The following is a 19327-nucleotide window of genomic DNA, read 5'->3' on the forward strand; positions in this document are numbered from 1 at the left end:
TTGAGGAATGGAGAGGAATGTTATTATTTCTTATAATGTCTATAGGCGGTGGTGTATCACTGGGAGGCCTATTTGGCAGACTGCCTGCCTTTGTCAATAGAGTTACCTTTTGCATTTATTTATTTTTTCGCCTATTTACTATCCCTAAATTGTACTTGTTGTATCCAAGAGACATTAATTTTCATGCAAAACGTAAAGTAAAACTTGAGCGCCTGATAAAATCTGCTAGTTTCAAAAACTTTCAGACGGAATTTACTCATTGCCGCCTTTGAATCAATAGATTGTTTTTTTTTATTCCTTAAGGAGGATATGACGCATCAGAGTCTTGGATTCAAAGTATTATTTAATGTTTTCACTTATTGTGAACTGATTTTAGTGAATGTTACAAAATTAACATTTTGTTGAGCATATCTATAAAAGTTATAACAGTTATTTAGCTATTGTGTTCAATGTACTGAATCTTTAAGTAAAAGCTTATAGGTAGAGCGAACTGTGATAAACAGTCAAAAAAATAACTAATAATAATAAATAAATGTGGAATAAGACTTTTAAATCAAGAGATTTTTGTAGTTAACTTGTATCATTACTGATGGTAAATTGTATTTAATGGTATTATTAATGTAAAGATGACAATGATGGTCGTCCTATATTTCAAAAGAAAAAAAAAACACTTTTAATGTGTATCAAACTGTTTCTCTAAATGGCGCAGCGTCATTTAAGCAGCTTAAAACTACAACACTAATTTAACACGCATTTTTTTAATTTTTGTGTTATCCTAGAAGGCTTTACTAGGGGGATAATCTTAAATCAACATGGCGACGATATTTTAATATTTCTATACCATTATGGTTGGTAACAGCCTGTAAATGTCCCACTGCTGAGTTAAGGCTTTCCTTTTTATGGGTAAGTTTGGAGGTTGTCTTTCACAGCCGAGCACGAGATAAATAATTATAAACAAAAATTAAGAACATGAAAATTCAGTGGTGACAAACTTCGTTAATGATTCCCGTATTGTCTCTACTGGACTATCTGTGCTTTTAATGGTATTAACGATTTTGACTCCAACTGCTGTGTGGTCACTCCAATAGGCTTCAGTGGTCACAGTCTCAGATTAAATATAAATTGCTTGTTGCTCTGGTCCTCTTATATATTTTCTTAGTTTAATGTATGATATTTTGATATTTCGATACCATTATGGTTGGTCACAGCCTGTAAATGTTCCACTGGTGAGATAAGGCTTTCCTTTTTATGGGTAAGTTTGGAGGTTGTCTTTCACAGCCGAGCACGAGATAAATAATTATAAACAAAAATTATATTTAGTATGTAGAAGGTACTTTTAGATTTCTTTGAGTGCCAAACGTGGATAGATTTATATTGAACTTGCAGTCGCCTGCGGCTTTGCTCGCGTTTTAGAGTTTGGCCGTCTGGTGTTTTTCATAAAAAGTAGCCATCACCCCAAGTGGTACTTGGTCAACGCCATCCACTGCCAATGGTGATGTAAGAAATATTAACCATTCCTTACATCGCCACTGCACCACCAACCTTGGGAACTAAGATGCCATGTCCCCATGCCTGTAGTTATACTTGTTCAATTATCCATCAAATAAGAACGATAATGCTTAGTATTGTGATTGAACATCTGATGAGTGGTGGTACTGGGTACACGGATGGGCTTACATAAAGCCCTACCAACACCTACATTCTTCCTTGGAGTTCAAGCTAGCAGTGGCTTGGCCACGAAATTGCAACAGACAGACAGAGAGATACTTTCGCATTTATAATATTAGTATAGATTAGCGAATGTATTTTTACTATAAGACTTTTTATTACGTCGTATGAAAAATAGGCCAACCTACATTATAATACGCTTTATTTATTTATTTTTAATAGAAAATATGTATATTATATTATTACATAATAAAATATATAAAAATATACCTTAATATTATATTATTAGATTCAATAATTACAATGAATCTACCCTTAACTACTAGAATACAATTTAAGACTTTTTTCAATTTAAGAATTTAACGTTCTAACTTTGAACTCTCATAAAAATAAAGGTTCGTCAGTCGTAAAACAGAATCAATAACTTTAGTACCGCCATAATTATATTAATTGCGTAATTTAAAAAAATATGTATCGTCTCATTCAACCGTCGTTTATTTCATGTTAAAATTATAAATAGCGCCGGTACAAATCAATTAAATCGTGAATTGGTTTTTTTCGCTATAAGGCTCCCTTGATACGAGATAATTTGATCAAGTATTTACGAGCATCGTTGAATCGGTACTATTAATAATATATATAAAATTTATTGCGTACTATTATTAATAGTTTTGTTTAATAAATGAATATTTCAGGAATGTGTTCAGGTTTCAGTGTTTCATGTTTCAGGTGTGTGTGTTGTGTTTAAATCGATAGCTCTGTTTAAAGGAATTTCTTCGTTTAGAATTCACATTCCAATTAGTGAACAATGGGCCTAGATAATACAGATACAAAAAACAGTTAAATGACAGTTAAAATATAATCTAATTTTTGGGAACGTCAATTCAAGTATATGACAAAATTTGGACATTTCAAAAATATGCATTAATAATGAATATTATAGTATAAGGAGAATTAGTGTGACTATCCGAACGTCATTATCAAGCTGTCAGATTGGTTTTAAATTTATTCACTTTTGGCGGGAAGCAGTGCGAGTTACCATCAGGCGTATCATTCACCACCACCAACCTGGAGCAACATGGTGTAATATACTCCAAACCTTCTCCTCAAAGGGAGAGAAGGCGTTAGCCCACAGGCTGTTAATGTAAATGTATGTAATGTATCATTGTTATAATGTTTTGTAATAATATTCGCAAACCATTTATCGATAAATGTAATTTAGTATCGATTAATAGGTACCTATATTCTTGTAATAAATTTATTAAAAATATTTTTTTTTGTTAATAATAGATGCGTTTGTAACCAGCCTTACGCGTACATTTTATTCAATTTGACCTTTTCAACAGTTTTGTGTGAAACGGAACTGGTTATAATATGTAAGTGATCACGAATTATTCAGGCAATTTGCCATTAATAGTTTTTTTTTTCCATACTAACATATCATTAGCTTTGACCTAACTGAAGCTACTAAGTGCTTCTCATATTTATATTATATTTTAGAATTCCAACAATTCAGATAGAAACGAGTCATTTTGAATAATAAGCTGTCTCGAATGCCACTGATTGTCAAATTGTTAAACTTTTAAATATCGAATGTTTTTTTTTTTAGAACTATTTACAACATTCGGTTATTTCTGCCCACTTCTTCTTCTTCTAACCATTCTTTTAGATCTTCAATATATCATGCGTACTAAGATGCTATATTCATCATTCCTGTAGACATCGGAATGATGATGATGTCGAACTGACCGGCGTTGTCACGGCGGCTAATCTCAAAGAAGCCCCAGGATATATTATAGTGAACAATGTGTGCACGCCAACAAAGGTACACTCATAATCTGATAGGACGGCAAATCCGATATGACCGGAAACAGTTCCGGTGCAGCATCACTTCCAACAACCACACTTCGGGTTGTTACTGAGAATTTTTCGAGAGAAAAACCTAATATCTTTGTATCCTAATATGTTTGTTTGATCTGACTTGGGGTTTGAACCCATGACCTCGGGCCCTTATAACAAACCACTGGGCATCGGCATACTTATATTTTAAATAGCAACACAGTAATATAAAGTTACTGATTGGCGCGCTAACTAATGCGTGAGAGACACCTCTCCAGACGCTCGACCGAATAAATTTGCAATTTCAGACTTTGCCAGCATGAATATAAGTTATAAATTGTGTCAATGATAAATTTAACTATTTTACCAGACAATAGAGCCGAGATGGCCCAGTGGTTAGAACACGTGCATCTTAACCGATGATTTCGGGTTCATACCCAGACAAGCACCACTGAATTTTCATGTGCTTAATTTGTGTTTATAATTTATCTCGTGCTCAGAGGTGAAGGAAAATATCGTGAGGAAACCTGCATGTGTCTAATTTCAACGAAATTCTGCCACATGTGTATTTCACCAACCCGCATTGGAGCAGCGTGGTGGAATACGCTCCATATCTTCTCCTCGAAGCGAGAGGAGGCCTTAGCCCAGCAATGAGCAATTTACAGGCTGTTAATGTAATATTAATGTACCAGAAAATATAGGACGCGCCCCTCAAGCAACGCACAACCAACAACTATTGTACGTTACTAAAAATAATTTCATTATCAGCCCGTTATCTGGTACCCGGTAGTGGACTTGGAAAGTACGTTATTGCAGTACTAATAGCTATTGGTGGTACTTTAGGTCACATGACGTCTGAGCAACATTTTTTTTCAATTGACTGACGTTGAAGCTGGCCATTTTAACATTACGTTCTAAGTTCAAGTTAAATAAAAAGTCAAGTAAAATTGACATACAGAATTCCAAGCCATAGATAGCTGGTTGAATGTATTTTGCGTGCAAGTATGCAAAGATTTGATTTACGATTTTACTTAAAAGAGACGATATTCCAAGATTGTGACTCATAAGGCAAGGAATTTGAAACCTAGGCATTCAGATTTCATGATTGAGTGAGTGATGGCATTGCAGGTAAGACTTTAATTTAAATGAAATAAATGAATTACACAGAATCAGATAAATGGTACCTACCAGGTATGTATCTATTAAGTTACAAAGGCGCGACCCTTCATTCTAAATTATCAGTGCATTAGTATGGGTGACGCTCGTGCTAACAAGATGTCTTAGTGTGCGTAAGACCAATATAAAAATAGAGACAGCCAAAGAAGCAAATTAAAATATATTTGATAATGCACGTCGATAATTTGACGTGGAGGGGAGAACCTTTGTGAACAGATCTATTCTGAGTTTTATTAATAAAATAAAATTAAGTGCCAGAAATTTAAAACAATTTTGTTAAAAGACAGTCGAAATGAAAGTTATTCGTTGTTATTCTGTATCTGTGGTACTTTTTTTTTTATGGCATCGTTTGGCGGACGAGCATATGGGCCACCTGATGGTAAGTGGTCACCACCGCCCATAGACAAAGGCGCTGTAAGAAATATTAACCATTCCTTACATCACCTATGCGCCACCAACCTTGGGAACTAAGATGTTATGTCCCTTGTGCCTGTGATTACACTGGCTCACTCACCCTTCTAACCGGAACACGACGATACAGTGTACTGTTATTTGGCGGTAGAATATCTGATGAGTGGGTGGTACCTACCCAGACGGGCTTGCACAAAGCCCTACAAACTATGCGGTTTCAACAAATTTGGATCGGATTACAATCGGGATCGTATCGTTACCGATATAATTAAGTAGAATTGGTCCTCAGGTACGATTCAGCTGAAGTTTTTGTGAGGAATAGATGAAGTTAGACCGCAATTGAATTGGAATTTCCGTTATAAGTTATTATAATTTGCTGTGCTCCGCTCACGGTTCGTTGGATCTCTCTTCAGGGGAACTAGTTAAACTAAATATAAGTAAAAGTTATCAAAGTCAAATTTAGTATAAAGTTAACAACTTAAATTTACGATTCCCACGGTTGTCAATTCTACTAACAAATTGCCAGTTTATCCTAATAGAATCAAAATGTGATCGTAGCTGTTTTCCTATTCTACTAACACAACGATCCAGTTGCGGTTCGGTCGAAATTAAATCGGAACATAATCGTATCATAGACGATATAAATAAGTTGAATTGATCCTCAGTTACAATTACACTAAGGTTTATTTTTGGGAGGAATAGTGGAAGTTCGATCGGTATAAATCGGGACCTCAAAAAAACAATATAAACCTCAAACACTTTTCATTCCAGCTTTAAATATGATAACGCCACACTTTTGACCACAAATATGACCTTGTAATGTTACTCTCTGTATCTACAAAGAAGTTTCACTTAAACAATAATAACCTCCTTTTCGAGGTCGACAAAACATATCGTATAAAGAGATTCGACTAATTTTCTCTAAATATAGCAGATTCTGGCTCATTACGAGAATGTTCGACATTGCGCCCTTCACATGACCTTGTCATTGTTACAAAGTCGTGAGCTTTACATTGCATACATTAAATGATTTCCCAATTGTTTCTTGGTAATGAAATGTACGTTTAATATCAAGCACGTCTGTGTCTTTGGTCTTGTGGTATACTAATGACACTGCTGATCCTTGGTCTTGAGGTCTTGGGCTCCAACTATATTATGCGTTCGATGGAAAAAAATATCAGTAACTTTTTTATTTTATTTTGGGAAATAAACAGTACTTATTCTACTATACGAGATAAACAATACTATAGTACTTATATTATAGTAGTACTTCATGCTGGATAAAGAAATTAAAAAAAAATCTAAAGAAAAATTTAAGAAATTCTCAACAGCCCCTGGCTCCTACTCTCTTTGTAGTCATCTAGAAAGAGAGGGAATAGAAAGTGTACCTTATTTCTTCTTCAGTTGACTCATCTCCGTTAATAATGGACGCCGTGATCAAAGTCGCCAAATATCTTATCACATATATTCTTATTTTTATCTCGCTGGAAAAACTCTCTATAAATTTCCCCCAGGTGGTAGTGAGTGGTCGATATGTGGGACTCGCAGGTGCCCTGGACGCCGAGTACCGGTACACTGAAATACCTACAAAAAAGCAGCGGTAATCTCTTTGGCGGGCGCCACGGGATCGTTTTCGCATGCTACCGTGACGCCCTCTCCCATGTATTCCTAACTTAAATTATTTCTTCACGTAATAGCTTACTCGAACAAGACTTAAACTTAGACTTGAATGTTGAACGTTTTATCCGGGAAATGTTTACACATAATATACAGTTCAATGAAAAATAAGAATCGTACACTTTAAACTTTCGTGATGTTAGCTATGTATTTATAAAATAATAATAGGTACTTCCAGTATGTTATCCCAGTTGTGGAAATTCGAGCTAAAATCATTCATCATCATCATTTATTGAAAAATTGAGGAAAATATTTTTAATTGAAATTTGAGTTTTAAACATATTTTTTTTTAAATTTTATTACTCTTAAGCTCATCAACAACCAAAGATAATAAGGTACTGAAATGTTTTTGTCTATTCATACATAGATATTTAGATTTCAATCGCGATAACATATGTTTTTATTATAATTTCTTGTGAACTATCACGCCCGCATAAAAGATTTAAACAATCAAAATTTCATAAAATAAACTTATTTAAATACATAAATATATACATATAAATATGGCGGCGGATTACGCTATATTATTATTGTTATTATTTAGTGGAATGATTGATATAATTACAACAGTATGCTCAAGAGCTGACTGGGTCCTCTACTGACTCTCCGATGTCGATTGCATGCGTTTTATTCATCTGCCTCCGTTACATTTTTATTGACTTTATTTCAACTGTAATGCTGTGTACACATTTAGCTAAAACAAGTTTTTAATTCAACGATAAAGCTGCGAAGTAGATAATATATTTTTTTAATATGTATGTAGGACAATGTTCAACGAAGCCTACACTAATTTTATAAAAATATATTTATACATACACTTGTAATTATTTCAAAGATTTATAATTTTATTTTAGTTATAATTAATTCTGTTGATAGGCAAACATTGACTTTAATATAAGAATCTATGATATAAAAATGTATTCGACATCGTTTGATCGATCAAATTTAAATATGGCACACGTGTACATTGTACACATGTGTTATTTCATGTGGGTGATTTGTTTACTTGACTTTGTTTGACTTGCCACTAGATGGCGCTGTATCACGCTACTAACTCTTAAAGCTCTCAACTTATCACCTTGCAATTTGGTGCACGTAGATTTGAGAGCACGAAGAATATTTTACATTATTCATTTGTTTACATATCTATGAATTAGGAAGGCCCCTAACTTCACATTTAATTGTATTATAATACTTTTTTTTTATTAAATAAACAGAAGAAAGATTATCCAATTTATATATTTTAGCTGACCTGTCACCTTTACTTTTAGTCACGCATATAAGTGCGTGAATAACTCTATACGTGGTTTTCTTATTTCTTTATATATTTTTATGCAGTGTAAGCCTTGGGTGGAGGAAACCAGGTTACGTGAGATTCCTACCCACTAAAACTACTGCAATGTCTACGGCATGGATTGGAAAGTCTACGAAATTGTGATGATATAACGCATCCTGTGACGTTCCGCCACAACTAAACTGTAATTGGACGCCCCATTCGTCACCAAACCTACCTGGAATAACATCTAAATTCTATGTCTATATTTATATTAAGCTTTGTACACGTCCCTCCTACTAAAAGCACAAACAAACATCATTACCGCTTGAATGAGTGTAGGATAAGTTAACTAGTGTATTGATTTAAGTAATGGTGAATATTTCCCACAGCGACAAAATCAATGGTCACATATTTACCATCAGGTGTCACATTGTCCGTTCAACCAAGAATTTAAAAAATACATATGAAAAAATAAATAACCAGATGACCTTAACATAATAAGGTTTTATATTTTTGTATAATATTCTTATTATTTTGCATATAATTATAGAAAGTGATCGCATCTTCAAATATTCAAGGTATACGGGAGTCACAGTATCGCTATTGACAATCTCTTAATTGTTGAATTAAATATTTTTGTTACATATAAAAGCGCATCCCGGACTCAACACGGCACAGTACAACTCATCGCATCGAAATATCAATTCAGTTCAAAAATAATACAAAATGAACGCAATGGTAAGATTTTTATCATCTAATTTAAAAAATTTAGTTAATTAAAAAGTAACAGCATGTTAATGTCCCACAACTGGGCTAAAGCCTAATCTCCCTTTGATATGAAGCTTAGGGGGTTATTCCACCACGCTGCTCCAATGCGGATTAGTGGATACGCATGTGGCACAATTTCATTTGAATTATATATTTATATTTATAGAGATTTTCACTGAACACAAATTAACATTCAACTAAAAATTTGAAGAAAGTTTTCTAATGCCACATCTTAAACCATTAAAATTGATCATGTATGTATGTGGCAAAAATAGCCAGTTGAGTACACTGGTATACAGCTAGTATATTTATCTGCATACTTTTTATTATTATACAAACAATATCAAATAAAACAAATGTGGAAAATTAAATTAAAAGCGAATTAATGACATCAGAGTTGATACCACTGCTATTTTTAAATCTGTTCCAATATTTAAATAACACATTATTGACTTTACACGTTTTCAGTAGGTATATAGCTAAGCAATGATTTATCTCTTTTTACCATATGTGATTCGAAAGAAGTCAGTATTGTTTTAATCAAAATAATTACAGAAAAGCGTAATTTGTTGTAATTACAAAATATTTCTCTTATTTCAGATAATCTTTTTCACAATCCTGGCTTGGGCATCTGCTGCTCAACTACCATCAGCTACCTATTTACCTCAGAGTCCTGGAGCACCTGGGTCCAATCAGTTCGGTCCGAGTGGACAAGACTCAGCCAATAATCGCCCTCAACAAGCTGAGGAGAAAAATTCTGCCATATTGAAATTGGATCAAGAAGTTGGAGAAAACGGTCAGTAAAAGCAATGTTGAAATCGGTACTCACTTCAGAATACGATTTTGAATTGTCAAAAAGTGATATAGAGCTTTATCAAAAGGCCGTATCATTGTAAGTCAATTTTCAAAATTTAATGACTGAGATACAAAGTGAGTTCTTATCAGAATACTGCTGTTGTTATATTTTTTATAATGACTAACTGTTATTGCAATTATATATGTATTTAAATATATCATTAGCGATTAGTTTTAGATTAAAACTTAAGTGTAAAATATTTGTTAGAATTATAAACTTAAAAAATATAACAAAAAATCTTCATTCAATACACAGGTTTCCATTACTCGTACGAAACATCCAATGGCATCCAAGCTGAGGAATCTGGTGACACCGTTCAGACCAGAGGTGCTTTTGCATACAAGGGTGATGACGGAAAGGTCTACTCTGTGACCTTTACAGCTGGAGAAGATGGCTACAGGCCCCAGGGTGATCACCTTCCAGTACCACCACCAACACCTGAAGAAATCCTATTGGCTTTGAAACAGAACGAGAAAGATGAGGCGGCTGGTATATTTGACGATGGTAATTATAGTTTTTATTCTAAAGCTATGTTATGTAATGTATTTCTCGCAGAGTACCACTTTCCAATACTGCCCTCAAACAATAATACTCAGCATAGCATCTTAATTACCAAGTTTCTTTTTTCGTCCATTTTTGGTGGCCCATAGCATGAATAATGGTTAATTCTTTTTACGGTGCCAGTGTTTATGGATAATATTGACCTCTTACCAACAAGTGGTCAATTTGCCTGTCCACTTATCAAACCTGGGAACTAAGATGTTATGTCCCTTGTGCATGCAGTTACACTTGGTTATATAAATTTAGATAAAATATAATTTCCCTATGGATCGAGCCAAAGCTTAATCTTCTCAGTATGGAATTAATTTCCTTATTTTTTTAACAGGTAAATACCGTCCCGATAGTGATGGTCAAGGCAATGTCGGAGGAAGTTCTGGTCAGGACTCTTCCAGCCAGAGCAATTTCAACTCGAACACGGGATATTCCTATTAATCACGAGATGTTCTTTAAAATACTTTGATGAATAATACAATTTATATCAATGTGTATGTTATTTATTTTAGTGAAAATATTTATATAAATCTTTTAAATAAATGTGTATTTTCTTTTGTAATATTTTTTTTTTTTATTTCCAAATAACATTTCATTCAATACCATTCATTCATTACCACAGACAAGTGAGTATAGTTTAACTGAATAGTTTTGAGCGCTTATGAAAAAAAACTAATTTTACATTTGAACCGTGACACGTGAATCTATATAAAAAATAATAATAATGGTAAACAGATTTACTATTAATATTTGAACTAATGAGGTATCATCAGCAAACAAAACAATATCACAAATACCTTTAACATAAAGAGTAAGATCATAAATACACATACAATAATAATAGAAAAGGACTCATAATTTATCCTTGTGGAACGCCTATTCTTAGTACAGACCCAGGAGAACTAATTCCATTAATAGACACATGTGGAATTATTTGATTCAAGTATGAAGCAATAAGATCAAGAGAATTACCTTTAACACCGTAATATTGTAGGTTGTACAAAAGTGTTTCGTGGTCTTCGCTATCAAATGCTTTTGTCAAATCACAGATCACGCCAATAGCATTCAATCTTGCATCGTATATATCTAAGTAGTGTCACTCCAGCATCAGTTGTTGAGTGACCCCTAGTAAAGCCGAATTGTTCACTATGATTAATAGTTTTGATACAAAAATGAAACAGAAATAGATTTAACAGATATATTTTTTTAATTTTGGCTCAATGTCGGTAGTTTAGAAATAGACCTATAATTACTAGGACGCTTTTGTTTTCACTTTTAAAAATTGGTAATACTATACTCCATTTTTATAAATCAGAAAATATTCCGTTTCCAAACACTTGTTCAAAATTAAGGCTATATACGGATCGATATCATAGATCATTCGTTGTTTTAATTTCAAGGCTTTTAAATACTTATATAATATCTAATGCAGAAACGCTAATCCAACGCTACATTTGGAAACAATATTTACCAGTAATTCGCTTCTATAGTAGATGATTTTAAGTGGGAAGTTATTTCTCAAAAATATCCAAATCCAAATGTACATTCCAAAGGTTAATTCCATTAGCAAAAGTTTATTTTTGTTAATTACATCCCAAGCAGCCTTGATTTTATCATCTGAATCTAGGAGTTTATTTCTTATATAAATAGATTTAGCAAGCATATAAACTAATTTAAAGGTTTTTGAAAAGTGCTTAACATGTTACACAAAGGTCTCCTGATTCCACTGTCTGTCATTAAGTAATTTATATAATTGACTCTTATAAATGCCAACAAAACCCAATTACAACACTTTAATTTTACATTTCAATAACATGTTTTCATATATTCTTATATTTTGACAGTTTTAGTCAAAGTCAAAGCCAAGCCAAAGTCAAAAATGTTTATTCAATATAGAAGTGTTTACACTTGCTTATTGATTGTCAAAAATCTACCACCGTTTCGGAATTTAGCACCTCGGACCTGAGAAGAAAAGGCGAAAGAAACTCAGCGGGATATATATATATATTTTTTTTTTAACCATTTTCCATGTACAATGATAATTATATTTTAGTTATTTGAAACAGCCCGGAGGCGATCATTTCATTCCCAAGGTCTTGATATAATTTTACGGGAATAAGTTACGATATTGTTTTCCACGGAAAATATTTTAACACATTAGTCATTAGAGTATAGACTGTTTATAATTGATACTTTATATATTTTACTTCTAGGTATATCGACAAAATATACCTATTGTTAATACACGTATGGGTCTCGTCTGTGGCTTGTTATACTTGTTCGTTAACAATATTTATGTGTTGAAATAAATAATTTAAATAAGGTAACCCATATATAACGTAACATGGTTTCTTTTAACAAGTCAACGTTGAACAATGACAATGAGGAATTTCTCTTTTTTACTAATAGTTTTAAGTAGATTCTTCATAGTAATCTCAAATAAACGAAAATATCCTATTATTATAGATTAGTATTAAAGTTTCAAATACGATGACTGAAATACTATTCAGAGTTAACATTTATTTTTATTGATAATTTTTTTTTGAAGTAAAGTTTGCTGACTCACTCACACATCCTTTATGATATTTAGTAAGAGCACTATTGAGGTTTGAGAAGCGAATTCTTAAACTCACTTATCAGTTTTCAGCATTTATAAAATCGACTTATAAACAAACTCTATTTTGATAAATTTAATAAAATGTTAAGTAGCAGTTATATAATTCTGAATCGGTGGTAGCTTCAAATTTGATTTAATCATATAAAATTATAATTCAAAAGTGCTCGTAAGAGCCCACAAGAGTTAATTCGATCATAACTATGTAAATTTCGCATTTAATTTTCTAATATTACTCAGCTGTGATCTGTGCTGATTTAAACAGAACACAAATTTGCAGATGGTCGTAAATAACAGCTCAACAGATTTGCATTGCACAAAAAATTAAAACAAAAAAATATTTATATATAAAAAAAATTTTTATTCATAGAATAAATAAAAACTAATTTTCCATCGTCTGGATTATAACTACAGAAGTACAGATTATTATCACATTATTTTTTATTGATCGTAAGCTAATGTTGTTATCTAATGCCTCGTTTACACTTAGGTAGCCATAAAGGATACGATCTGATGTCGATCCTGAGCCGGCCTTAATATTGAGCGTATCTTGTGCCCCAATTAACGTCCACTTACGAAAAAGAATTATAAAAGAAATTATATGAATAATTAAACTACATATTTTATCACAATTAAACAGTGGAATAAAAGCAAAGAGTTCAAAGAATATCTTCTAGAGATTGTCATATTGAAAAATATTCCGTAAACCTTTGTTTTAATGAAAGAAGACTTAGAGTGTAGAGCTTACAGTTGAATCAATTAGCCTCTTAATTTTAGCCCTTTTAGAGCAAGTATTTAAAGTATTAATAATTCATTTTTCTAGATATCTAAATGTAAACTAGGCTTATAGGAGGTCTCGTTTGAATTTAGTACTTGTAGGGTTTGCGGAAACCGGTTGAGGCTGAGGCCTGAGCACGCGCATAATTCTGCTGAGGAACGAAAGCACCGGCGGAAGCAGCACCACCATATTTGGCGGGGTTGTATTGACCTGGAATTGAAAACAAAAATATTAAATGTTGACATCGAACAATTTTTTTATAATGTATAGTCATATATGTATGTTTAATAATTGTAATTAGCATATTAAATGAATTTAATTAGTCAAGATGGCCCAGTGGTTAGAACGCGTGCATCTTAACCGATAATTTCGAGTTCGCACCCAGGCAAGCACCACTGAATTTTCATGTCCTTAATTTGTGTTTATAATTCATCTCGTGCTCGGCGGTGAAGGAAAGCATCATGAGGAAACCTGCATGTATCTAATTTCACATATGTATTCTACCAACCCGCATTGGAGCAGCGTGGTGGAATATGCTCCAAACCTTCTCCTCAAAAGGAGATGAGGCCTTAGCCCAGCAGTGGGAAATTTACAGGCCGTTAATGTGATTAATGTAATGAATTTAATTGTCTCATTGGTTTACGATTTTATTGAATGTATTGAAAAAATAATTCATTAGTGAGTTATAGCAGATCTGCTTGTCTTATACACTAAACATTATTTTGGGATTAATCTCCTTACCATTTGGAAGAGCAAATTGCTATTCATATTTTTTTAACGTAAAACTTTAAAACGATATCTATCAAAACCAAGGAGTCATAAATCTCTAGAAGAATAAATCATGTTTGAAAAATACATCGTAAAATTCTATTAAAATCTCACGATAGGCAATTATTAAAATAAACTCTCAAATAAATTGTTATTTGCAATTCTCTCACGAACCAATATGAATCTTGTTATGCGGAGCTAAGGTTAGTTCAATTGGAAAATAATTTTGGAAACCGATATTCCCAAGAGTTTGCATAAGTAAATATCATTAATGCTTTGTAAATAGTTGTATTTAAAGTGCATACGATTCGGTTAAACTGTTCCCAGACTTACGTAATCCAGGAAAGGTCACGTTACGCCTAGTCAGCGTAGGTTTTGATTGCGTCGTCAAGACTAATATATTATTCTAGGTTTATGTAATATTGCCTATTTATTGTTTAAGGAATCTCTTAATCCCTAATCTTAATGCACTATCGGATTTCGTTGAAATCCATTGCTTGCATCTTTTTATTAATGAGGTATGAGCTTCCAGTCTTTAAGTTCTGTTTTATTAAGCTGACAGGTATGCCCAAATCTTCATAAATTACATAAATTCAAAAGTCTTCTAAATCAATCACAATCAAGAGTTTGAAAGGCGGTAAATAGTGCGCTCAAATAATATCTTTTTCTTTAATTTAATCTAACTACAAGATTGCAAAAATGCATGCACGTTTAAATTCTCGATGCATGTCTTCCTTTACATTGTTAAGATAAAATTAACAATTTAAACATTACTCCATTCCATGCGTCTTGTGAATCCATTGTTATCAAGCGATGTAATTGCTTTAAACGCTACAACACAACCTGCATTGGTGTATAAAAATTGCCCAATACGTAAAATTCTCGACGTTCTAATTGTAGAAATAGACACATCTTTTAGTATTGATGTTTCGTAATTTCGTATATACCATGCATAATTATTTTTGACTAACATTTGACATTTAAATAAAGAAAATGTTCAAATTTGAAACTATTTTTTATCGTTGACTTATATGCAACTAGGATTATTAATTTTAAGTACACTCACCGTCATCAATGATACCAGCGGCTTCATCGCGAGCGTTTTGTTCAAGAGCTTTCAAGATGGCTTCGGGTGTAGGGGGAGGAGTAGGTATGTGATCACCCAGGGCTAGGACACCAGCTTGACCAGCAGTGTAGCTTACAGTATAGAGTCGACCGTCATCACCGGTGAATTGGAAGCTACCTTGAGCTTCAATTCCATCGACCTGTAATTCGAAAGAAATTTTGATTATGGAATTGTTATATGTACTATGAAATGATTACTTTATCAGATAAAATTAGTAGGATGGCGGGAAAACGGGCCACCTGATGGTAAGTGGTCACCACTGTCCATAGACATTGGCGCCGTATTTTTTTTTAACCATTCCTTACAATGCCAACACGCCCAACTTTAGGAGCTAAGATGTTATGTCCCTTGTGTCTGTGGTAACACTGGCTCAATCACGCTTCAAACCGAAATACAACAATACTCAGTATCACTGCTTGTCGGTATATGTGCTGAGTATGTGGTACCTTCCCAGACGGGCTTACTATCAATAAATCTTAAATCTATTTATTGAGGTTAAAGTTCTCTTTCGTACGGGCAATTCTAAATTAGTCATAGTTAGTTTATGGCAATGATCCTCAAAAGAATTTAAAGATTGATATGGTAAGGAACGGCTTAAGAATTTTTAATCAGCTGCTATATTTGGTTGAAATATTGATGAATAATTTAGAAAACAGATATATTTTGGTAAATTCAACGTTGACGAATAAACTATTACCATAAATTAACCTTGAACACACTTTACGAACAGGTGATGTGTAAATTGATTTTATTCTATCATCCAGATGATATCTCTTTCGTAACATTGATGTAACATTTGTATGTAAAATTATGGGTATTTCCCCATTGCTATATCGTTTTGAACATGTTAGAGAAATTTTGCAACCACTTAAAAGGCATCTTGGAGAAGAATATATATTTTTTGGTTTGTATTATATTATATACAATTTATTATTAAGCAATGATTTTTCAAAATATTCGTTATAAAAAAATTAGATATCACTCTTTAATATAGAGTTAGAATTTTTCGTGACATCGAAACAGGTTCCGTTATATGTAAAGTTAATTCACTACATCGATTTTACTGATGATAAAATAAATCTAAAAATGTTAAAGTTTTGCGCAACGTCGACATTTTGGATGCAAGTCGGATGACCGATGCCCTTTCGACCGGTGATTGTATCAAACGTGTGTATTACGAATGGGATCGGCCTAAAGTTCCAGATAATGTATGGAGGTCAAAGGTAGTACCGGTGCATAAATTAGTGTTGCATCACTTTTAATGTGATCAAGTGAGTTTAATTTTAGTAATTGCGTTTAGTAGACAACTATGGTTTTCATTAAAGATTTATTACTTTTATGACATTTAAATAATTTATGATGTTCTGAGTTCATAATTTTGTAGCTCGCTTCGACGTTTAAATTAATTCAGTTATATTATTCATAAATAGCTAATTTATGCTTACTTATATTAATTTTGGGAATCTAAAATTAACTCATAATTCGTTTAAGAAGCCACTTGAAGCTTTTAAAATATTAATCCAATACAAAGTATTGTGTTATAGAAATTTAAACATATATTCCTATCACAATTTTTCAAAGAAGTAGGTTTCATTTTCTCAGAAGATAAATACTAATAGTATCATACCTCACGTCCTTGTTCCTCAGCCTTGATACCGTTCTCGGTCTCATAACTGTATCTGTAAGAGTCTTCCTTCACATCAGAATCGTAGGCTAAGATACGTGCGTTCTTCTCGTAGGCAGCCTGGGGACGGTTGGACTGTTCTGGGTATGGGGAATAAGCGGCGCTGGCGATGCCGAAGAGGGCGATGGCGACGATGTACTGAAGAAAGAAGAAATTTTAAATTTAGTCGATTTTTATAAATATGCTTCAAATAAAAAGCTATAACATAATATGGTTATTGGAGAATTAATTGCGTATGTCTCATACTTAATGGATTCTCGATACGAATATTTAAAAAAAAAATGATCTTTGTAATGTTGTTGATATAATAGTGAAAAATAAACGATAATCGATTGAGGATCGAAAACAAAAACCTAATAATGAAGAATATTTGCGACTCCAATATACAAAATTGGACATATAAAATAAATACTACTATTATAAGTGCGACGGGCAGTCCAAGACAAAAATTTTTCGCCTAACACCTAACGGACGAATTCCTTAAAAGCGAGCGAAACCGCGGACGACAACTAATCTTCAATAAACTAAAACGAAGGAATTCAAAAGAACACCGTAAGAACAGTAATTATTTCCGGTGTCGAAATATTCACATTATTGACTTGACTTGTAACTTGTAATTTAATGTTTTCGACTAAAACATAATTATTAAGAAGATAAAAATTGCTACCGTTCTCACAATTAATCATTCACACGTATATTTATCTCAAACGCAATACTCATTGTCTCGACATTACCATCGCTTACAACCCTGAACAGAGCAGTTCACATGAAAAGAAATTTGTTACGAAGTATTTTAAATCTTATCTTCCTAACCATAAGGCGTCTTTTGGTTGGCATTTTTGACCAAAATACAGACGTTAGGTTCTCAAATTTAACAAAGATTAGGAAATAAACAGACATTCAAATTAAACTTCCCACTATAGATTTGATAGTGAAATGATAAGTTTTTTCAGGTTTAATTTAAAAATTCAATTTGAAGAGATCGTTAGGTTAATCAACAAGATTTTCGTATATTTTTAAAAAAAAAACTGTCTAATAATATTCTAAGCGTACTTTGACATAGAAATATACAAAACATTGATAAGCTAGTATCAAACCATAAATACTAGTATAAGTACAAGAAATATCTAATCTAAACTTACTTAGACATAATGAAAGAATTTCCTTCAACATTTCAAAATATAAAAGAGAAATTGGCAAATTCGAGGTTGAATATTAAATTAATTATTTAAAAAAAGGAGATTTAGTTATAATTATTTCAATCATAAGTATTTAATGTGGCAGCAAACCAGAAACAAAAAAATTTTCATGAGATAATTACTATGTTATCGATCTCTAAGGGGTCTATAATTAATTGGGAAAACTTAAGTTTAGTTTTTTTTTTTTCGTATTAAAGAGCAATATTAAATACATAGTAAATTAATTTTAACGATAAAATTATAAAACATAATTTAACAAAGCAATACAATGAACTAGCTCAAAATGGAGTCAATAGAAAAACTAAAATGCAAATAAATAAAAATATAAATATTATTATATTTGTTGGCAACATTTGATGTAAAAGTAATCATACTTTAAATCAAGTTAAAATTTATTAATTTCAATGGTCAAATCAAAATTTTTTTCAACTATGGCAATCTACCAGATGCTATATTTACATACAGATACGTATTGATCAATCGTTTTTTTTTTAATTAGACAATAATTTATCATAGATTTTGAAACATCATTTATCAATGTCAAAAATCGAATTTAAATTTAGAATTTTAATATCGATTTAAAAATACAAAAAAAGGAATCACGGAATATTATTTCGGATGGCATATTAAAAATTGTCGTTTGACATAAAATTGATTGAAAAAAAAAGTTAAGATTAAAATCGATGTATCGTAATGTACTCACCAGCTGCATGTTTATGATATATGTTAGATCAGGTCGGAGGTGATCACACAAGTGACGATTCTAACGTCTATTCGTTTATATATACTCGATGCGGTGGTTACAAAATTCATTCAACATTATAATGTAACTTTTCTCTGTATATAGTTGAACTTAAGATTTTTTTGCGTAAGTTTTTTTTTTGGAATCCTCAATCTGTTAGTCAACTATTTCGAAGACTTCTGATTTTTATAAA

At 32.3% G+C, this 19327-nt stretch overlaps 2 protein-coding genes across 2 annotated transcripts; one reads left to right on the top strand and one right to left on the bottom strand.

Moving 5' to 3' along the window:
- Window positions 1-9400: 9400 nt before the first annotated feature.
- On the top strand, window positions 9401-10664 carry LOC125070627 (pupal cuticle protein 27-like; the record flags this gene model as incomplete). Its single annotated transcript, XM_047680575.1, has 3 exons — window positions 9401-9611; window positions 9927-10208; window positions 10558-10664. Coding segments are annotated over 3 exons (600 nt in total), but the record flags the coding sequence as incomplete, so codon positions are not given.
- Window positions 10665-13214: 2550 nt separating this feature from the next.
- Window positions 13215-19178, bottom strand: LOC125070376 (cuticle protein 3-like). Its single transcript, XM_047680220.1, has 4 exons — window positions 19096-19178; window positions 17137-17331; window positions 15450-15648; window positions 13215-13825 (listed from the first exon to the last, which is right to left on the bottom strand). Exons 1-4 carry the CDS (start codon window positions 19102-19104, stop codon window positions 13704-13706), a joined length of 525 nt encoding a protein of 174 aa, XP_047536176.1. The 5' UTR covers window positions 19105-19178; the 3' UTR covers window positions 13215-13703.
- Window positions 19179-19327: the final 149 nt, after the last annotated feature.

The sequence above is a fragment of the Vanessa atalanta genome, chromosome 17 (genome assembly GCF_905147765.1).
Source record: "Vanessa atalanta chromosome 17, ilVanAtal1.2, whole genome shotgun sequence".
Taxonomy (NCBI): Eukaryota; Metazoa; Arthropoda; class Insecta; order Lepidoptera; family Nymphalidae; genus Vanessa; species Vanessa atalanta.

Bases quoted from the DNA above. Each gene is read 5' to 3' on its own strand.
- LOC125070376 (XM_047680220.1), bottom strand. The intron at 15,649-17,136 runs GTATGATACTAT...TTCGAATTACAG, and splicing joins CTGAGGAACAAGGACGTGAG to GTCGATGGAATTGAAGCTCA. The intron at 13,826-15,449 runs GTGAGTGTACTT...TTTCAATTCCAG, and splicing joins CGCTGGTATCATTGATGACG to GTCAATACAACCCCGCCAAA.